General features: G+C 46.9%; 1 protein-coding gene across 2 annotated transcripts in view; it reads right to left on the bottom strand.

Annotated features, from left to right (window-relative positions):
* Nucleotides 1-23,193, bottom strand: part of VAMP7 (vesicle associated membrane protein 7) — an 80,991-nt gene that overhangs the window by 36,338 nt on the left and 21,460 nt on the right. Inside the window, exons 2-3 of one of the 2 annotated variants that reach the window (XM_085630377.1) lie at nucleotides 9,417-9,577; nucleotides 5,313-5,370 (exon numbers count right to left, since the gene is read on the bottom strand). In XM_085630377.1, the coding sequence (XP_085486503.1) occupies nucleotides 5,313-5,370; nucleotides 9,417-9,562 (204 nt within the window). In that variant the 5' untranslated portion in view covers nucleotides 9,563-9,577. The remainder of the gene's footprint in view (nucleotides 1-5,312; nucleotides 5,371-9,416; nucleotides 9,578-23,193) is intronic. The other variant, XM_085630378.1, reaches the window with a different exon arrangement.

Genomic DNA, 23,193 nt, shown 5'->3' with positions numbered 1-23,193 from the left:
GATCTGACGGGGTGTCGTTTAAAATTTCGGCATAGTGGCTGGCCCCTGGCCCCGGACAGCCGCAGGCAGGCTTGCCTTTGGCGCGCCTTCGGCTTGCCTTTGGCATACCCGCTGCGCTCACGCCCTGCGACCGGCATTAAATGGCTGGCTGCAGCCTTGGCTCCTACCCCGCCCTCTGTAGTTGGATGCCCCTAATGGGCGTTCACCAGGAAGTGAATCAGCACTTCAGAGTCGCGGGAAACAGCGAGTGAAGGTAAGTTTTAAAAAGCAATTTTTAAAAAGCCAATTCAAATCTAGGGCCAGATGTACAACCCTTTCATTTAGCGCCTCGCAATTTACGACTCATTGCGAGTCGCAAATTGCAAGGCGCTAAATGAAATGTATAACAGTGTTATCACACTGTTCTGCGATTCCCAATGGGGTAGCAAATTGCAAGGCTTATTAATATTAATGAGCCGCTCGCAATTTGCGAGGCCATTGGGAATGCCAGCCCTCCCAGGGATGGTGGCCTGCTCGGCTAAGCAGACTACCATGTCTGGGACTGCTTTTTAATAAAGCAGCTTTAAATGCAGCCCATTTCCCTTAAAGGAAAATGGGATGCTTTAAAACAACAAGCATTTGCAATGCAAATAGGTCTCGCATTTGTGAGTTAGAGCTATTGACATTGTAAATGGCAATGTTGTTTACCTACAAGTTTTATTTTTGGAGTGAATGTATGTAGTTTGCAAAATCTCTTGGAAAGGTCCTGCACTTCGTAATAAATATATTGAAAAAGACGCAAAGTGTGGATTGTGTCAACAATTGCTTGGCACATACCTCATGGGTCAAGTGTCGCCACACATGCACACCGTGCTGCTTTACTAATGCGAAACTGTTAGACCCGGCCCTCGTAACATAGTCAGACCTGACCCCTGCACCTCACACCAGCCCCGAGCCCACGGCCTAGCCGATCCTTCCCACCAGAACACACACACCCGACCCGGACTTCCCCTGTCCGTGGCCTTCCTCCTTCGGCCACCCCGGGCCCGCGTGCCCACTTCATGCACCAAGATGGCCGCCCGGCCCCAGCGCAACCCTAGCCTATAGGCGCCACTCCGGCTGGAGGACATCGCGCTCCCCTTGGGATGAGAAAGGGAGGAGCAGTTTCCATCACACCTCTGCGCTTCCCTGGGAAGGTGGGTTTCGATCGACCCGCCGGCCTCCCCGAGGGCTGGCTCCACGCCTGCTGGGTGTCTGGGGCTCCTCCCGACCCGGCCCTGAAAGGATCAAAGGACAATGGCAGGAAACCCCCAACAAGCGACCCCCAGGTGACAAGACCCCTGCCTGCACAGACTCCGGACATCAAAGAGGAGTCGCCCTATAACAAGGGGTGCTCTGGGACTGTCCGGCAGATTCGCCTTGGAAACACCTGAGCCCTGCTGTGTGACTCGCGGCTCCCCGAAAATCGTAAGACCTCCGACTTTGTGCTTGAGCCCTGCTGAGTGACTCGCGGCTCCCTGAAGATCATAAGACCTCCGAACTTGTGCTTGAGCCCTGCTGAGTGACTCGAGGCTACCTGAAGATCGTAAGACCTCCGAACTTATACTCGAGCCTGCTGAGTGACTCGCAGCTCCCACAGACTCTCTTGGTCCCGCCGGACCCCACGACGACAAACGTATCCACCAGCTCGAGGATTGTGAGCTGTGCGCCGGGTACGCTCCTGCATTTGATTCCTATCCCCAAAGACTGTCCCGCTACCTCCTAACCCCCTCCAAGACTTTGTGAGCCCGCGCTCTACTTGTATATATTTTGCCTTGCTGATCATAAAGATCCTACCACTCCGATCTGATAAAGATTTGCTCCTAAGAACTCCTCGTGTGGTGTCTCTCTGTCGTGTGGTGCCGAGTGTACGATCCTAGATACGAGGTTCCTCCCCTGAGGAGTCTCCCGCCAGTGCCCGGCTACGATACCTCGAGGGTGGGTCTCAGGGCAGTCAGGGCCCCTTCCGGGCCCCTCTGAGGTCGCCTTCTAACAGAAACTCCTTAATAAAAGTAGTGCTTACAGACTAACCGACGCAATCAGGATCGGAGCATGTGAATCCGAATTTCATTTTCTAGACTATTTGACTCACTCTCCAGCGTCTTAGTTATCCCCCAAACCCTGGGAGGCAATGAAGTTTGCCAAGGGGGCAGGGGGGCTTCGGGGGTACATGAAAATGTATTCATTGCCTAGTTGTCAAAGGTCGCCCGGTGCTATTAGTAAAAAGTGTGCAGATTTCATTAAGAGGCAATGAAGTTTGCCAAGGGGCGGGGGGCAGGGGGGCTTCGGGGGTACATGAAAATGTATTCATTGCCTAGTTGTCAAAGGTCGCCCGGTGCTATTAGTAAAAAGTGTGCAGATTTCATTACGATATTAAGAGTACTTTATTCGCATCTATGAGAAAATCGACATTAACTAAACAAAATGCCAGAATGCGTGACAGTTTTCACAGTGTTTTAGACAGTACTGGTTGCTTAGTTTCATTGCATTAATTTTGGTATTTACTCTTTTACACAGCATCCAAAGTAGGTTACCTAACCCCAAAGCCCAGAGCTGTTAAACGACCCATAGAAGGGATTGTTTTACAGTCGAGCAAATGTGTCCAAATGTAATTTTGGTGGTGCCATGGAATGATCAGCCAATGAGGTACTCGATGAGCAGGTATTTAACTACATGTTCAAAACGTACGGTATTGTGGCGGTTGTTTGTTTGTACACAACCACCTCTCTGAATGGGTTTATTAACACAGAGCTTCATCACCCAGACAGTGCTCACAGAGGGGCGACTAAAGCACAGAACAAAATTAATTCATTTATCCTGAGTGTGAAGGCACCCGGACGGCTTAGGGGCCCGCCCGGAGATGCTAGGGATCCCAGCGCTTCTACAGACTCTGCCGTGCTCCTCTGCACCAGCAGGGCACAGCTCAGAATCTGCTGCTAAGAATAGGTGAGGGGGATGAGGTTGGGGCTTGCGGGAGTTGGTTATTGAAAGTGATGATTCTGACGTGAGGCAATGGAGACTGACTTTGTCTGCAGCAGTCTATTTCTCTACCATCTACCAGGCTCACTGTCATGTATCCATTCATCTCTCTTTGTTAGAGGTGCCGAGCCAATATATTAATTAACAGGTAGAGCCAGCCAGAGACGGGCCAAGCGTATACGAGCCAGTGGGCGAGCCGTGAAAATGATTGGCATGTTAATTATACAGTACACATGATGTAAATGTGCGATAAGGTCTCTTCAGAATTCAAAAAAGTGCATTTCTTTAGCGCGTCACCTCAGTACACAAGATTATAGCACTGAATTGAGAGGAAGTTATCAAAAGTGCTTGTTTTAAGCATGAGTTAAAACCCTGCCACTCCTCCCGCCCGACAACAATGCCGTTTGTGAACTAAGTGGCGTCAGTTGCCATGCATACCCCGAATGTTCCCTAGAGTCTTATTATATTTAGAGTAACATTAAAATCTAGTTAATTAAACACGAGAAGTTTTTGTACAGCATGCGTCTTGAACTCGCATGTTTCAAGGTGGCAACAATAAAGATGAAAACGGAAGTGCCGGCAGGCAAGAAAACACGAACGGGAGGGGGGTGGTGGTGGTGAGAAGTCACAGACTGAGGGAGGGGGCGGTGGGGTGGGGAGACAGGGAAGAAAATAGTGTTAGGAGTAAAGGGGCCAATAGCCGTGGAAGAATACAAATGATGAATGAGGAGGGACTAACCAGCCTCAAACCAATCGGAAGGCAGCATTTAAGACAAAAGTCAATGGGCAGAGAGTGGGCGGAGCTTCCAAAAAGCATCCACACTACAGTATATACTGCATGCCTCACAAAGCAATGGCAGCGCATTCGCGCTGCAACGCTAGGCGAGACCTAAAAAATGAATGAAATGTTTTTGTTTCATGTTTTTAAGGGCAGGCAGTGGTCCTGAGACCACTGCCTACCCTTAAAAAATATTTTTTGAGACAGTCACAAAGTGGAAGGGGTCCCCTGGGAACCCCCTCCAAATTGCGACTGCATTACCACCCTCTTCAAGAGGGTGGTAATTTGCGAGTGTTTTGTGACCGCAATTGCGGTCACAAAACATTCACACATAGCACTACAGACGCAATTATGAAGGGTACGCCCCTTCCTAATTGCGACTCGCAATTCCTAAATAGCGAGTCGCAAATAAATTGTGACTCGCTATTTAGGAATTGTACATGGCCAACAGTGATTTTGTACGCACAAACGGGTTCGCAAACCCGTTGGCGCATGCAAAATCATGTTGTACATCTGGCCCCTAATACAGTAGCAGCAATAGCGTAAAATCATGGGTTTTTTAAAAAGTAACTCGCGCAGGGCAGCGGAAGAGTCCTATGACCAGGAACCATTAACAAAAACTTTAGCAAAGGCTCTGTCCAATACCTAAAATCAGCAAGTTCACTGATTATTGTAGAACATGGAGCAACACCGTAAACTGCATTCAACAAAAATAATGTTCAGTCAGTGGCCAATGTTTGGAAAAGAAATTACTAACCCAATTATGATGAAAAAAACAGAAGGTTTGTTGACCTTTTAAGTCAAATTTATAAGCCCAAATATCTTTTATATTTCACCTCACACTAGGTGTTAGAATTGGAGTCAACATTATGGACAACATTATTCCATGCCTCTGGCCTGCTCAGAAATGTCTGGAAGAGCTTGGCCTCTAAAACAGACAGATCGATGTGATACAGGTAGATGTAGTTCTACCCAGTGTACTGAAGCTGCCTGGGGTACCTAGGTATGCTTTATATTCAAGTGCGCTGCCAGAACAATAATGAACTCATAGGCTTTAAAAAGTAGTTATTCCAACCCAACCGACAGGAGTCTTGAGGCGCTCAACCATGTGCAGTTGTAAATTGTGTTTATTGCTTGAGTAGAGTTTCACCCCCTCAAACTACAACCCAATTTATAACACAGCTTCTGTGAATGTTGAATTGATATCGCATTTTTTGTGAGAGGGAGTGAATAAGGCGAGTTGACCCTGTATATTATGGACACCCTGTTAAGATATATTGCTCACACACACGAAAAGCCCCTGTAATCACATTTTGAATAGAAAGGCCCCCTCTTCTCCCCACTCCATGTATTCAGTCTACCTACATCCACCAAACCCTGAATGCAGTAACCCAATATTTTCTAGCCCTCATATTCTGGTACAGTGTTGTCATTAAATATATCAAGTGGTTCCACGGCAAACAACCCTTACATGCAATCTCCTTTTATCTGAAGTACATAAATTAGTATATTGAACACAAAAGAGACCAATACTCACATCATCAGTGATGCAGAGATATATGATCCGGTCTTGGCAGATGTAATGGAACAGGTAACTGTGGAAAGAAAGCAGACACAGGTACATCTCAGTTACTGATCCATTTACACTGGTCCGAGTCCATCCTTGTGGCATGAAGGAGTGCAGTACAGTATGGGTGTAACAGCTCTGGCATGCAGAAAGTTACTAACAGCAACTGCTGGGAAGTAACACAGGTGTCCAACAATGCAACACAGGTGCAGTGTACGGTCTGTGTGGAAAAGTCATGAACACCTGCTTGGGCACTTTGCAAATATCACAGATTCCATTGGATGTGTGACTGCCTGTTAGATTTGTAGTGCAGCCACTGTACTCCTATCAGGAAACGTGGTTATTGTGGTGAGTGGCGAGTGGTGTGCCATGGCTGCAGCGACCAGAAGTGCCGCCTCTGCAGTCTCCGGAGCAGCAATGCCGCCTCTGCAGTCTCCGGAGTAATGCCGCCTCTGCAGTCTCCGGAGCAACGCCGCCTCTGCAGTCTCCGGAGCAACGCCGCCTCTGCAGTCTCCGGAGCAGCAATGCCGCCTCTGCAGTCTCCGGAGCAGCAATGCCGCCTCTGCAGTCTCCGGAGCAGCAATGCCGCCTCTGCAGTCTCCGGAGCAGCAATGCCGCCTCTGCAGTCTCCGGAGCAGCAATGCCGCCTCTGCAGTCTCCGGAGCAGCAATGCCGCCTCTGCAGTCTCCGGAGCAGCAATGCCGCCTCTGCAGTCTCCGGAGCAGCAATGCCGCCTCTGCAGTCTCCGGAGCAGCAATGCCGCCTCTGCAGTCTCCGGAGCAGCAATGCCGCCTCTGCAGTCTCCGGAGCAGCAATGCCGCCTCTGCAGTCTCCGGAGCAGCAATGCCGCCTCTGCAGTCTCCGGAGTAATGCCGCCTCTGCAGTCTCCGGAGCAGCAACGCCGCCTCTGCAGTCTCCGGAGCAACGCCGCCTCTGCAGTCTCCGGAGAAATGCCGCCTCTGCAGTCAGGCAGGCCCTACTCAAGAGTCACAGGGAAATATGCAAAGGTCCACAAACGGTTACCCAACAGGAGTGGGGTGAGGGCAGCATTGTCTTAAGGATTGAAAGAGGTCCTAGGCCATCATACACAGCAATAGCAGTTTACCTTGAAGGCTATTTGAGCTCTCGTGTCAGGTGGCAGGGCATACACAAAACTTCTTCCTCTCTCTTGAATAAGAAACCCCTAAGAGCTCTGCTCTTGGAGATGATAACCTTCAGGTATGGGTAAGCAGCGACAGGTCTCCAGGCTCTGGACTCATCAATCCAGTACTAGTACTCACAGAGAGAACATTGGACTGTAACACATTCAAAGCTGGATCTCAGCAGACAAGGGATCTGAAATCACAACAGCAGCAAGCAGTTTTCATGAATCATAAGTCTGGTGCCAAAACTATAGAATGGCAGTTAAATGCAATGCAGACAAACCTAGCTTTCCTGTTTGAAGATGAGCATGACAGCCTGGCCTTTAGGCAGATAGATGCTCTCAAGCAGTGGCAGCAGGTGCAGTCCCAGCAGCTACTGAGAACTTGAGGAGCACCTAAACTTCTGGGTTTAACCAACAGAGTTCAAGTGCATGTTTCTCCAGGAGGAGTTCAGCCTCTGTTGGGGACTGAGATTCAGGTCTTTTCCCACAGCTCACAGAGTTGGTTGAGGAGGAAAGTAAAGCAACACACTGTTCTGTTCCGGTGATTGAGGAGGACATGCCCTTGGCGCACCACGGGCTGACCTCTCCAAACTGGTCTAACAGTGTGGTAAGCACAAAGATTCCTTCCGTGTTCCACAGAAGACTGTGTTGATGCAAACCAGTAACAGAACACATCTGGCTATATTGGCTTGTGCATGGAGGTGACTGAAGGAGAGACATCAGAAGCATGAACAAAGGAAAGAAGGGAGGGGCAATGAAGAGGGGGCGGTCAAGTCTAACAAGGCAATCCAACCAGCCTGGGCCATCCATCCATCCATCCATTAATCAATGAAAGCCCTGTAAGCCCAGGACTCTTAATTAACAGCCACCAATTGCGAGATAGGTCTTGGCCTGGACTTAGGATGATAGTCACCCATGTTGTAAGAGGTTCACCGTGGGCGAACCACATCTCAAGTACTCTGCTTGTGAGCAGACTGGTCTGAAGCACAACGTTAGTACCATAAGAAATATAGAAATGAGGAGGACTAAAGCTACATTGGAAGAACCTTTTGACTGTACATTGTTACGGGTACAGCACTACAATACTTTCTGTACTCCTGTAAACACTGGAGAGGAACAGTCTCAATACGCTGCTTGGTATCACGGAATGTTCTGCATCACATTAAACTGATGGCAGGTTCCAAAGGCATCTCAACCAGATGCATGGAGGGGGCAAAGCATGCACAAATGCTGTGTAAATGTTTCTGAGACAGTACTTCATGTATTAATAATTTGCTCAAATCAAATGTATTGCAAGGCAAGAGTAAAGTTTTTGAAGTCAAAATATTGAGAGGAAATCATTAGATTATTGTCAGACGCCATCGCCTTGAGGTTTAGGTTGGATACCATGGATGTGACTCTGGCCTTGGCACAACGCAGCTAAAGTAGTGCCCTGCTATTGATTCAGGGACTGTTTGTGCCCATGGGGAGGGTTGGGCGGTTCCTCCCATGGTGGAATGCCTGTGATGATGCGCGAAGAGTAGTGTAGAGTTTATGTGGATGTAAAGCCCCATCTAGGAACAATCTGCAGATTTTGAGAGGACTGGCTCTGTTTATATTTGTATTATTTATTTTAAAATGTGGTGTAATCATTTAAGAATTGTATGTATTGTCAGGCTCTTAATGAACTGATTGTTAAAATTAGCATCACAGATTATAACATACAAATTATGAAACTTTGCCCTTGAATCTGTGACTTGAGGGTTACGCACAAATCTGAAAAGCTTAAATTTGTATGCAATCTTGGTGGAACACTGATAGTTTTGGTTAAAAAAAAACCATAACATTGGGAATTTGGATAAATGCTGAAAAGCTTTGGGCACATTTGTAAAACTTGCCATTTTATTTAAGTGAAATTCAAAGGAGAAAGATAAAAATGTTGGTGAGAATAGTGAGGTTTTGTGGTGGTGCATGGCACAGACACGTTTTTCACTATTTCTTCCAGGTCTGAGAGTGCATGGCACGCAGGGATGTGGTTTGCTTTTGTTCTGGGTTATCTTTCACTTACATAGAATGGCCAAGTTCTCCTTCTGCATCCAGTAAACCTACTGCTGAAGTAGATGCAGTCTCACCATGCCTCATGGCCTGGGGCTTATGAAGCATGTATGATTCTTCTGGGAGTAGCTGTAGCCTGGGGGGAGTGGTGATAACAATGGCTTCATGGTCAGAAATGATGTGCAGTTCACAGTGCAGTGCCCAGTAACTGAGCACAAGGGTTGCAGTGGCCCCTCTGCTGTCACTATTAAAAGGAACACTGAAGCATTGCCGAGCAGGGGCTTTTAATCTCCTCCTTGGTCTACTGATAGCCACATGACTCCCACATGAGCTCCTTCACCTGAGGCTGAGCCTGACCTCGAGGGGTTCAGGCATCCGGAAGAAAGGCACTGCTGCCGAGCTCGACTCCTGTGTGAGTTCAGCACAAGTTCACTATTGAACATTGTATGTGGTTTGAGAATGCAAGAACAATTACATGCATTTTAATAACAGAGTTCATATATAAACAAACATAAAATTAAATTTTTATGTGACATTTTCCAGCACATGATGACCACCACTGAAATAACGTATCTATGTTGCATGCACCACCTATTTTACATGTCTATGTTAAAGAGCATACTTTCTGTAGGATTAGTCTCTGCAACTCAACTCTTCAGCGTTAACCTGACCAGGCTGCCTTCAACACACTCTGGAATAAACATTCCATCAGGCACGTTCAAATATGGCAAAATAGGATCCTTTAATCGTGGAAATCAATCCCGAGGGTATGCTCAATCACAAATTAAAAGCACCATATTCATCCACGCCATATATAACTCCCTATTGCCCCACACCCTCCACTCATCCCCGCCAGCGTGGCCCATGCAGACCAGCTAATGGCAGGCTGCACTCACCTGCCATGCGAGTAGGTAAGCTTGTTGTTTTCGGAGGGGATTTTGGCCAGGACCTGCTCAGTCACCTCCAAGAAGTTTCCCCCACACCAGGCATGCTTTGCAAGGATTGTAGTACCCCGGGCGACAACAGCAAACAGGATGGCCATGGTGGATCAGAACTGCTGATAGAAAGACCGGAACAACAGGTTACAAAATGCTGCCTCGGTCAACACAAATATGCAAGCTTTTGGCTCCAATGGCATGGCAATGAACAGGAGACGCGCTGGAAAGAGGATCTGCACAAACCATGGGCCAGTAGCTACCCAAGGAGTTCAAAACAACCAACTATTTCAAGTCTGTGTGGCCACACCCTACAGGATATTATCATGTGGTGTTTAGTGCAGGAGGTTTGCAGAATCATTCTTCAAATAAACCCCATGGGGACAACTGTGAAAGAAAATGTATGTCAAAGTTCAAGTGTGTGTTAGGAGAGTCTTAGTTCACTGTGATCTTTAGATGAACAGTACAAAGCCTGGCCTAAATCTGGGGCCTATGGACAATGCATCCCTTTAGATCTGGCCTTCAGTGATCCAAATCAGTGCCCGCTGGCAGGGCTGGCATTTCAATAAACTGCATTAACGGTATGAACATCGATTAGATAGGAGTGGTTTATGCCAACTCTAAAACATCAGTATAAATCAACATGTGTCGATAGGCCTTAGATCAAAGGGCTCGCAAAGCTGGAGTAAACGTAAGCGACCACTTGGATCAACAGAACTGCGACACTCCACATGAAGCGGTGCAGCTCAAATTCAGACTGGTGAGATAGCTGCCGATTTCTTTTTCGCTTCCAGACGGTTTTCATTCCATAATTTCAAACAAAATGGTTTTGTTTAGAACAGACACATTAAACAGTCCGAAACCAGTAATTTTCCAATTTTCCCCTATATTTTTTAAAAAGCTGAAGGAAATCTCATTTTAAATCTCATTTCGAACAGATTCTAAAAACAATGATCTACTGATCCAAATCACATGAAGATAAATTATGAAAGAAACCCAACCGGCAGACGTCTATCCAACCCGTAGGACCTCCCAGAACCATAACAACATTTAAGTAGCTTCACTCCTACAGACACTTACTGCTAAAAGCTTCAAGGGTACTGACTCCTCACACTATATTTCCACTCACATTAAAAACAAAATAAGTCTGACAGCTGCCCTGGTATGCCCTTGGAGCCTGACAAGTTACCAACAGAGGCAACAAACAGCAATCGATGATTCTGATCTAAGGTCTCAATGACCAACAATTAAAATTTCAGAGTACTGGGGAGAAGATGGATGAAATTGTCAAGCAGGAGTAAACACAAGCAGTTCTGAAGCCACCTTCTTTCACAACCGTGTCTCCAAAGAAGACCAAGTCTCCAAGGGTCCCTTTACCATCTTACTGCCCTCTCACAGAGTTTGGATTTTCCCCCATCCTCTGGTCCAACTTTAGCAAGAAGGATGACACCATCCAAGCATACATCTTCTTTTCTGTAGAGAAAGTGCATTTCCCATTTAATTTGCCATCTTTCATAGGCCATTTGAGGAAGCCCGCAACCTCAGGGTTCTCATCCACATAGACCTTTCCAATGCAGCCCCATCAACGCAGTCATCAAACCTGCTTCCACAGCCCTTGACTAATACGCATGTTATTTTTCTTTGCTCTGCTACTGTCTCACACATCCAGCAAGAGTCTAGTGGTTATGTTTTGAAGGCTGGACCGGTGCAACAGCATTCACACCGTGTGCCTGGCCTAGTTGCCATCCAAGCTTCTGACAGCCCTGAATCAAGGCAGCATTACCTTCAGTTTGCACCACAGTTACAAAGCTCTATGAAGCCTAATGATTGTGCTGTGAACTTACAAAGTGTACACATTAAAACTAAGCTGTGATTCAACATTCTCAGTGAGATAAGACATCTATTGCTCAGGGTATCTAACAAACGCATTTCAAGGGAGGTTGTTCTTACCTAAGTTAGACCATATGTCAGTTTAAAACATTATTGACAACCTCATCACAGGGAGTTGATTTGTTTCTGTCCCTGCACAATTCCATGGACCTACTCAACACAACAAAACTGACCAATTACTGCATGGCAAAAAATACATCATGAGGCTTGTTCCTTTAAGCAGTGCTGGTTTATGTCAAAAGGCACACTTCCGTCTTGATGAAAAATTATGCACAAGCAAAGACATAGAACACAGAATTTCTATTTCGAATAACCTGCTAGTGTTTGCTTCCGAGTGTAGTGACGAGTTGGTAATGAATTCCATTTTTTTAAGGCGTTGAGCAGGGCTTCTTTTGGCATTGAGGTGCCGTTGGATACCTAAATACCACTTTCTCCAGATACCAGATCAGCAAATGCCTGAGCTCAGGGACACAGCCTGTTCGCCCAACCATGATGCCTTAATGTTGAATGATCCACTATGGAATTCCATAAATAAGAACGGAATCAGACTTCCTAAACAACAGCACACGATTTATAACCCCATCTGTTCCTAACGGGCCATTTCTAGTAAGGAGCCCAGAAGCATCGAGTTGTGCCCCCGCGGGTAGTTCCTCTCCCTCAGGCATTCAGCAGACTGAAGCAGCTGCGAAGCAATATACAGAAACCCATAAATAAAGGCCGGCAGCGCTAGGGTACACATGCAAACCGCTTGCAAGGGCTACGTCAATTTTCCATAGTCATCCTACCCTCACCCAATTTTGACATCACAATGATAGGGCAATGGAATTAAAGCTGCGGTCTATCACAACCTCATCTCTCCCCGAGTAGTATACAACTAATCAGAGTAGCTTTAAATTAAGGGTTAATTTCCTCCTTTGTGTGTGCTGTTATCTATCATCATCCTAAACAAGCATTGGCATAGCCAATAGGTCTCGCTTTTTGGACCTTCCAAGTATTTAGTTATGCAGCACAATATTCTCGGTGCAACAACAACTGTTGCATGGCTAAACACCTAAATAGTCCCAAAGGCGAGACCTATTGGCAGCACGGAGGGAATAGGTGGAGGAAGCAACACAGCACAGATGGGGAGGCAATACAGCAAGGGTCTTCAAACTGTGGGGCGCGACCCCCAGGGGGGGCGTGCAAATGTGGAAATATGGATTTTTATGGTCGGTCATGTCCCCTATCTTGGACCCCAACGGTTTCGTGTATAAATCACAAGTACATGTATGTTCCCTCCAGTTCCAGTTATGAAGACGCAAACACATGTGCGTCCACCGTCAACATGTCCTCTTTCAGATCCGCCATGAATGGGCCGGATATTCTATTCCTAAGTATGAAAGGCCACCGGCTTTATATGGTTCATTTATCCCATTTTACAGTCCAGGCGAGTAGGCCCTGATTCTGCCATTAAGCCTTTTTCTGCCTTTCTGCCTCTGAAAGCTCCAGTCTGAGCCTGCATCTGTGACCATGAACTTTGTCTTACTCCCTGCGCGGCTAACGGTGCCTGACTCGGCCTGTCTGCCTGCCAAAAACTGTATTTCACCTTCAAGATTATCTGCTCTGCTCCGCTCCTCATCCGATGCATTCCTGTCTAGTAGTTTAGGTAAACATTCCTCCAGCTACCGTGCAAAGGACCAGGCCTCGCTGCCCTCATGCAAGTAATTCATAGCCCTGTTACCATGGAATATTCCTACCCCCTCGCATCTAGTGTAGACACTTAGACGCTTGTACACGCACTAACAGTCAGTATAGTCAGTATAGAATAAGATTCTATCCTAAGAGACCTCTCTTTTTGGATAACACAGTTCTTTAAACATAGGATATTAGATATGATTTGGGATTAGGTTGACATAACCCCAGACTTTTGTCTCCACATGTAGAGCTAAATGTCAAGTCCCTTTCACCCTCTAGTTACACGTCAATCACACGTCATGCTGCTGCGCGCGCATCTCTGCCAAGTATTTTTGCTGACATTGCGAAATTCTTTCATGGAACCACCCATTTATGACATCATATCTAATGACGTTCTTTAGTTACGCCTAGTTACACCCATTTTAGTTACGTATGTATGCTTTTATCTCTGATATCAACTGTTACGCCTCCTGCATCTGTTTCACTGTAATGCCTTTTCTATAAAAATGATTACCTGTCAATAATGTATTGCTCCTTCCTTCCTGAACTCTCGTGGTGATGGAATAGAAGGCCCATAATTCGAATTATGTTCCTTTGTACAGGAATAAAGCCCGTTCCGAACCTCTAATACCACGGATTCTGCCTCTTATTTTACTGAGCTATTGTTATAGATTTTCCGCATCAAATTAAGTACCGGTAATTAAATTATTTACCACACAGCGATGCAAAGGGGGTCGCGCATTCCCAAGCACACTTCGTCGAGGCCCAAGGGATTCAGCCCCCTCTTCCTCCATCCTGTGTCTCGGCCCGGGCTGCTGCAGTTCAACTCGAGCTGCTGGGGGCTCAGCTGGGCAGTGTCTGGAGTCTTATCTCCGGCACGCCCGTCTGAGTTTTTCACAGGTCTTTAAAGACCATTTGCATATTTGCATGCCTTTGTGAACTGGTTACAAAGGCTTAGTGTCCCCCCCCCCCCCTTCCAGTACCCCCTGGGTCCTCACTCTGCCTATTCTTTACATTTGTATTTTAGATTTACTGCTGTAGTGTGAGAATGCATTTAATAAAAAGGAATATAAAGTAGGGTTGCCAAAAGAAAAATGTGAGCCATGTGTTATTTAAAGAGCCTACAAAGACCTTCTCTTGACACCAAATAGACTTATAAATAAAAAAGTATGTATTCATTCGCTATGTGACTTTTCTGTCTTTGTTCTCTTTAATTATCAGGCATGGATCATTGCGGCAGCCCTAGAACACAATTAAAAGCGCTTTCTATTTATATTTGCTGTTCAAAGTATGCACAGATATGTGCTTAAAATACTGTTTTAGTTGATTGCTTATTTTTGTACCAATTGGGCCATCAAAATAATCTGCTGGCTACCCTAACCATAGGACTGGAAGTTTGTTGCAGGATCAGCACATTATTTATTTCCTCCACCCTCGATCCCAGATTGATGCCATAATAGCAATAGTTTCACTTAGATCTTAAACCCTACGCTGCCTCCAATAACATGCTGAGTTACTTCAAGTGCCTGGGAATAAACCCTGCATTCAGATAACTCACTCATCATTCTCGCCCTTCTCTTTCACGCTTACCATGCACTCACAGCATTCACCTGCTCACCCTGCACTCACGATGATCACTTTGCACTCACAATGCACTTGCTCTGTTCACCCTATACCTCACCCTGCAGTCACACAAGCACACTACTCACCCTGCACTCATGTGACACTTCACTCACCTGTCCCCTTCACTGCTCAATACGCAACTCACTCAAACAAGCCCATCAGTAATCGTACATTCATTCGTCCCATTCTGAACCTGCATCCACACTCCAATTCGTACGGCCACCTCACTCACCCTGCAGTCACTCCTCTCACCCTACTCTCACACTGTTGCATCTCTCACCGTGCACTCACATGGGCACTCTGGTCACCTACACAGTGCAGATGGTTAATGTGCCTGCTACAAAGAATATGTACCATGCCGATCACAGAAATGAGTGAGACTAAAGTATGAGTAGCGCTATAAAAAATGAAATGTTTGTCAGAAAGCTGCTATAGAGAGATGAAGTGCATTGTTGGTGAGTGGTAGTGAGGGAATTCATGGAGAAGAAGGAAACGGGGGTGTGGCACCAAAAAAGACTGTTGCACAGTGTGTAACCAGTGTTAGGGCCAGCCGTGGCTAGGTGTGTTAGCCCCCACCCCCCGAAGTTCTGGTCTAGTGGCTCCCCTGCTTCTCCCTATTATTATTATTTACATTTGTAGTACGCTACTGTTACCAAAAGATGTCCTGGGGCTAATAACCATCTGCTGCCTGAAGGCAAATGAGAAACACACAGAAGGAGAAGGAGAACCAGACAACTGGGGTGACCTACAGAGCATAGAGCCAGGTTTTTATATCTTCCTAAAGGATAATAGATTCTTGGTGGAGCGAAGCAAAGGAGGGTGCAAGTTCCATAACTGCGCGTCCTGCACCAAAACAGCGCGACAGACAACTCATGCCTTCTTGAATTAGGGAACAAAAAGCAGATTGGCACAGGCCGAGAGGAGCATACGGGCCCGACCCGTATGCTTGGTGAGGAGCGATGAGAGAGGACAGCAAGGGAGTGAGAGAGTTAGATTGAAGAGGTCAGGGATGAGGAGAAATGTGAAGTGCCGAAGAGAAGTGTGGACACGCAAAAAGTGAGTGTGAGCCAAAGGTGAGTGCTTCTATTAGAAAGATGAATGGGGGGGACTGGAGAGGTGTAAGATACAAATAGACAAAAATTTGAATGGAGAGACGAGGTGAATGAGAAGTGCTGAGGGGCACGGGAGGTGACGGGGCCAGAGAGGCCATGATATAAATGCGAGAGACTGTTCGAGATGAGGGCAGTGAAAAGACAGAATGGCAAGAGGCGATTAAAGGTGAAGTGAGAGGTTGAATGGGGATAGTTCAGAAGTTGTAAAAAGGGGTGAAAGAAAATGGCCTGCAAAGTGAGAGAGGGATCAGGGTTTGGGAGAGGAGAGAGGGATGGAAGGGAGGGAGTGAGTGAGAGAGAGGAAAGCTGCATGGATAAACTGCCTAACTCTGCACAAAACCGCCAGGGTTTTAAGGGACCCCTGCGTCTCCCGGCCCGGGCCAGGTGAGCTTCTAATGAGGCAGCACGTATTCCTGCGGAGTGGAAGCCCCTTCACAAAGGTTGACTAGAAATCTTTCTGATGTTAATTGCTGTATTTTGGTTATAAACAGGTACTGATGGGGTGGAATCTTTCCTCTGTGTTACTGTGTGCAAAAAATTTATTTTATAATAATGAAGCAATGCTATCCCAAAATACGCTGCATCAAATAACATCATTTACATTCTCTTCCCACACAATTTAGTCAAGCCTGTCACGTAATTTGGTCCTCACCTGCCTCATAATTCCAGTAGCCCTGCCTACAGGTTTAGACATTTTTGTCAGGAGGGGGTCCTTACACCTCAAAATGTTGACAAGGGGGTCTCGGCATCCAAAAGTTTGAAGACCTCTGCAATACAGGAATGGCGCGGAGAATCAATGGTTGACAAGAGGAGGGAATGGATGGGAGAAGCAACATGAAGCGCCAGTGCCGCGATTGCTGCAAAAGTAAAGAAATAGAAAAAAATATCTATTTCTTTACTTTTGCTATAATCGTGGCACCCGCGCTTTACTTTTAATGTTAAAAGTAAAGCGCGGGTGCCGCGATTATAGCCCTCCTGTTGTCCAGGTTGTCTCGCTCATGTGACCCTTGGCCTCCCAGCACCATGCTTGCGGCCCTGTCCTGGCACACTACTGTTGCCTGCTGCTCCTACACATACAGCAGCAGCAGTAGTTTCTCCGGCGCTCCTCCAGCAGCCACCTGGGCATGAAATCGGTAACTCCCTGGCTCAACTAAAGGTCCTCCCCCCAACTCCACAGGGTCAGTGGACACTCTCCTATACAGTTTTCTCTGCAGTTACGCAACTTGCTGACGGATTTCTTCACTATTGGCTTCGTAGATCTAAAATCCCCTGCTAATAGTTTCCTTGCAGACCGGAGCTAGATCAAGGGGTCAGTTCTGCAAAAAAAGATTTTTTTTGTTTCTTAATCATTGTTGTGATACAAACTCAGTTGAAAGTGTCTTGTGAAAGGCAATTGCTTTGGCTAAACACTTTTGAGGTCCCAAAGACAAGACCTATTGGCTATGCCAATGTTTGTTGCTTTCTTGCTTCTATGCTCTGGAATTCCCTTCCGCTGTGGCTGACACAATCCCCGTCAGAGCCTCTGTTTTGCAAAAACCGTAAGACTTGGCTTTTTTTAGGCACCCTCCCCCGTTTGTCTCCTCAGCTTGTTTCCGACTGCTCAGTGCTGGGACACTCCTCACAGAAGTAGCTATGCACTCTATAAAACGTGTAATATTATAAGTGACTTTCATCCAACCTTCAGATCTCAGTAAGGCACAGATATGGTTACTACATTTTATGGGAACATTTCTGGTGAGCAGCAAGCAATGCATACCCCTTTTGGAAATTCTGCCGGGTGTGTCTTGAAATACGGAGTACTTCCACAGGCTGTAACAGCATAGTCATAGTTTGCATATGGCCTCTAAAATTACACTGGGATCTTTCTTCTGATGTACCTCGAGGCATGTTCTTGGGATCACCAATATTCCAAACGCACACAACACCCACTACCCACATTTTAGATACTCTGAAGACTGGGTCCCATGTGTACACAGACAACATCAGTGTCAGTTTAAGCTAGAAGATGATTCTGGAAACCTACCTAGTGCGCCTTACTGCTCATCCTAGCAGCATCACTGGATGCAGAAAAACTGGTTAATTTTGAAGATAACACAAATGAATTTCTGCTAATGGAGTCAGTGAAGAAAGTTCAACGGCCAATAGACTGGACTGACTAACCGTGCTCTCTCTTCTCTCAAGCACCCACCCTCGCACCAGCTGCAGTCAGAAAGGTTTGTAATACGAGTGTGTTGTATGACAGCGAACTCTCCTTTACCCCACAAATTTGGTGTTCAAATCAGAATCCGCGCTTCAAAGAGTAATACAGCACCTCCACCCTCCTCAGAACATTGCCCTGATCATTGCTGCGATTAGGTCAATCCTCGACCAATGCAACCGCCTCTACACTGGGCTCCTAAATGAACTACTAGCAAGAAGTAACAGTCTAGAAGCAGGCTTCCTGCTTGCCTCCTGTTCTTTAAATCCATGATCACTTAATGCAAGCATTAAAATCCTTGAATTGATTCCAGCTGAAGGAGGGAGAGAGTTTCAAACCCCTTTTTGTTGTGAAAGAGCTACGCGATCGCCCTCTTGACTACCTGAAGGAGGCTGGCTTAGTAACTGTGCACTTATTTAAGTGAAGCACCTTGTACTGCTCCAGACAACCCGTATGGTGATTTTAGTGGTCTTAGACAACCGTAGAAAGCTCCAAAAGTGGTGGCTGTGAAGAGCAGCCTTCAGGCTTATCCTGAAGGAATGCTAAGCAGCTTGTTTTACCAGATCTAATCATGTAGTGTAGGGTAAACGAAAAAGAACCACACAGCATACATACAAAAATATGCCTATTTATTTCATAACACTCACTAACACATTGGTGTATCTCCTACCCGGACATATCAACACAAATACACAATACTTCAATTGCAAATAAGGTAAGTAGCACAAACTACAGTGGTATCCGGGGATAAACCAAACCATATACTAAACAAGCATTTGCAATTCCATGGGTCTCGCATTACTGAAAGTTGGAGCTACTAGCATTGCAAAAAAATTATATAAAAGCCAATAGCTGAAACTTTCAGTAATGCGAGAACAAATACATTGCAAATGCTTGTTTGCTGTGTTTTGAGGCTTAGATGAGAAAGACATACAGTCCTATACTGACTGGTATGGTGTTACATTTGTCTGATGGCTAAGAACAGATCCTCTACTTACAATGGCATTATGTGAGATGTCATTGTGTGCACTTGCGCTGACAACTGAAATGGTGCTTGCTTTAATCGTTTGCATAACCCCAGTGGTTTTTTGACAATAGCCTGGTGCTATGCCTTTCTAGCTCCCTGAAGCAGCTTGGTGTCACATGCAACACTGTAATTTATCCCCAATTAGAATAACAACTGGTCCATTATGAACATGCATATTTATGCTCATGGCACTTTCATTCAGTTGCTACCTGTAAGATGAAGTGCAATTTTAAAATCCACAATCATCTCCAGTTCGCAGTTGTATACCACCCATCGTAGAAGCCATGTTGGTGCAGTTTAAGCCCAATCATTTCATATCGCAAGCTTGTCTTCTGTTGTCATCAAACATGAAGCTACTGTATGATTATTATGACTGGAATGCCTAATTACATACCAAGGTATTTTGCCGCATGATGACACAAGCAGAGCAAAAAAGCTGCAAGTGTGCATGACATTTAAAAATAATGTTTAATATACACATGAACTGTTAACTTTCTTTCATTCCGCTGTCGTGCTTTCCGAACCTGACTCCAGGCTGCTGCTCCGATCCTGTCCCTTGTCGCAGGCTAATGACATCAAAGTAGGCGCCGTGCTACAACATCAAGAGCAAAGCCCATGCATATTAAATTAAGCGGGCGCTGTGATCATAAGTGGCGCCCAGGCATATTAAATCAAGTGAGCGCCGTAAACATGCGCGGAGCCCGTGCAGTGCATATTTAAATTAAGCGGGCGCCATGATCATGCGAGGTGCCCATGGAGTGCACATTTAAATTAAGTTGGCGCTGTGATCATGCGCGCTGACCTTGCAGTGCATATTTAAATTAAGCGAGCGCCGTGATCATGCCCGGCACCCGTGCAATTCATTTTTAAAGTAAGTGGGTGCCGGGATCATGTACGGCGCCCTTGCAGTGCATATTTAAATTAAGCGGGCGCTGTGATCAAGCGCGGCGCCTGCGCAGATTTGATCTAAGCGGGCACTGTGATCAAGCCAGTGCCGTGAAGTGGAGAGGGACCATCTTTAACAGATAAAGCACAGTGTCCATGATCGGGAGCCCCTCTCACAAGATAACAGGGTGGGTTGGGGAAAGCCTATCATGCCTGCAACAGAAACTAGAAGAAAGACATTTAAGAAAATAATGCTCAAAAACCGTAAATAAAACATACTGAGTAATAAGACATGTAATGGGACAGTCCTTTAAGGGAGGTTACAAAAGGATAAAAGGAGGTATTAAGGAGGGACTTCTAAGCCTATTGACCAATGAAAAGTCACCATTTACAAAGGACAGTAACAGGTGCCAATTAAAAAGATCGGCGGAAAGCAGGCAGAGATTAATGCCCATATACTGAATACAACATGTCTTGAAGTAACAGCGCAAGCACTGCCTAAACGAGACCTAAAAAGTGGAATGCAAACTGCGACCAAAGTCAGGACTTGGACCAGGAGACTCAGAGTTGCTGGGGACACAAGGAACCACCCATGGTAAGTACCCAGGTACTCCATGAAGGCTGTGTGCAGAGTGGAAACACAGCCGCATACTCAATAGAAGTCAACGGGAAAGTCGTGGTTGCAGTTTTGAAGAAAAGGAACCTTCCCAGTGAACCCTGAAGAAACCCTGTGGGAGATAGAAGGTTGGAGAGTCACCCCACCTGTGGATACCCAAAAAACCAGGGTACCTACACCAGGGAAGCTGGGTGCAAAGGTGCGAAGTTGCCTCGGAAACCTCTGTAGACCACAGTGGAGGACTCCAGAAAAGATGCAGTTGGCAAAGACTGTGCAAGAGTCCAGTGCAATCCAGGTGTGCATTCTTGAAAAGGAGAACCTGCAAGCAGAGGGGACAGAGTCTATGCCACTCGGAAGTGACAAGGAGGCACAGAAGAGCAATGCTCACTGATGTCGGATGGTTCAGGAGGGATGCCGGTTGTAGGAAGGTGGAATCTGACTTCATGGTTACCCCCACATTTGAGGTCTCACCTGGCGAACGCAGCGCGAAAGCGCTGTCGCCAGCGAGATCTATTGTGGCTAACTTGCCTCGGAAGTGGGACAGGAGATGGGCTCTCGCAGGGCTTTTGGCGGATTGGAGCCTGTGTACGCGCACGTACAGCCACGCGGTATGCACATCTCCTGTACCCCTTCCATCCTCAGCAGCCTCATGCACTTTCACTCCCCCCCCCCCCCCCATCAGCTCCACGGAGACAGCTTGTTAAATGTCTAACCAGCGAACCATTGACTACTAAAAGTTAGCGATTGTTTATCATCGGGAATTCTGGGACGATAGACTATACTATTTTAATGAAGCATTCATATATACGCGACCTAGTAGTCGCAGAGATCAACAGGTTTGCCTCAGCTCAGGCGGCCCGCTGTCTAGAACTGTCCAGACGTGCACTACAAGCTCCCTCCCGGTACACCTGGCCAATGGCAGGAATCGCCCCCACTTCCCCCCTAGGAATCTGCGTTTAACTTACCGAACCCGCACGCCGCCGCCATGTTGAAAACACTTCGGTCTACAGTACCCTGCGCGTGGACCCGCCTCCAGGGACGTCACTGGCTACCTGCAACCGTAGCACCGCCTCTACAAAAACGTCACTGTGAGCCGGCTGCACCCGTCCTCCCCTAAGACTGCGCGTGCCCAATGGCATGCCCAGAGGCGTCCAAGCTGGGGTCAGGAAATCGATTCTTGTTCATTAGGAGGGACATAGAGGCAGTGCTTTAAGTGTGATGACTCTCTGCCACTACTACCACCCATAATAATAAAACTTCAACAAGAAATAATAATTAAGGCTTGCATGGCACACACCATAATGAATCCTCACTCGGCTGCGGCGGATCAGGCGCTGTTCTTCGGAGGAGGCTCTGGTGGCAGAAGGGCGCCCCCACGTCTCCGGTGGTTCCCGGGTTCCCCTTGCAGCAGCAGCGCTTCCATGCGAGGGTAGTACTGCCGCTTCTGTCTCGCTGAGACCGCGTCGCCGCCGCCAAGCTGTGCACGCTCCCGCCACTGGAGGATCGAAAGGCGACGGCCACCGCAGCGGTCTGCAATTACAACCCACAGGGGCACGACCTGCCCCGGTAGAGACAAGCGGCGTGGCAAGGGAAGGAATTAGCCCCAGTAAACTGCTTTAGGAATAACAATTATTCCTCCTCACCGACAGAAAGATGCACCGCCCGCTAGAAGTCTGGTCAGTGAATGAAATGCAGAAGCCCTGGGAATGGGTCAGCAACAACAGCAAGGGATGGGGCCCTCTCTAGACGCCCCGCTCTCCGAAGCCAGCCATCCTCGAATATCTTCCACTTGAGGCTCATAGCCCCCCCCCCCCTCTCCCTCCGAGGCCTCATTTGGAATTGTCTGATAAATGCCTCCCCCACCCCCCCCCCCCCCAAATCAGGCGTAAATACAACGCAAAGCTTCCATCATAATGACACCCCTGGAGCCCCCTCTCCCTCAGATCAGACCTAAATACAACACAAAGCTCCCCTCACGCTTCAGCTGTCATTTGCGCAGGCTGAGTTTAAAGAGACAGCGGCAGCCAGGAGTTCAGACATCCCGGCCCCAGCCCCACCCACGAATTATGAATGTTGTCTGCCAAGGCGGAGTACAAAGACACCTGTGCCCCTATTGCCTCTGCCACCCAAAGCCCCGCCCACAACATGTTATCAAGGAAAAGCTTCAGCGACAAAATGCAGACAAGAAAACCAGTCTCTGCTTTTGGAAAGTGTTCTTGTTGTAGAGAAGTACCTACGTGGGATACTGTTCGAAGTGTACGTTATATGGATATTCTAAACAAGCATTTGCAATGCAATAGGTCTCGCATTCGCGAGAGTTTAAGCTATTGGCATTGTTAAATGACTTTTATTTATGTTTTAAAAATCAACACATAAATAAAAGGCATTGTCATTTACAATGCCAATAGCTCAAACTCTCGTAAATGCGAGACCTATTGCATTGCAAATGCTTGTTTCCTGGTGTTTTGCTGGTTTTTGACTAGTCTGACTGGGATCCTGCTAATCAGGACCCCAGTTTATCTGCTTTCTCCCTAAATTGGTTGCACATGTACTTTAGGTACACTACAGATTGGATTCTGGGGTACCCTTATCAGTCCCTAGAATATTGTACACCATGTACCCAGGGCATAGGTACCCCAGAGGCCTTCCAGGGGCTGCAGCTTGTAGTATGCCACCCCTGAGAGACCATTCAAAATGGCACCATAGGTCTGCTA

The sequence above is a fragment of the Triturus cristatus genome, chromosome 10, assembly GCF_964204655.1.
Source record: "Triturus cristatus chromosome 10, aTriCri1.1, whole genome shotgun sequence".
NCBI lineage: Eukaryota > Metazoa > Chordata > Amphibia > Caudata > Salamandridae > Triturus > Triturus cristatus.
The sequence above is the reverse complement of the archived record's forward strand: the minus strand, read 5'-3'. Positions and strand labels throughout refer to the sequence as shown.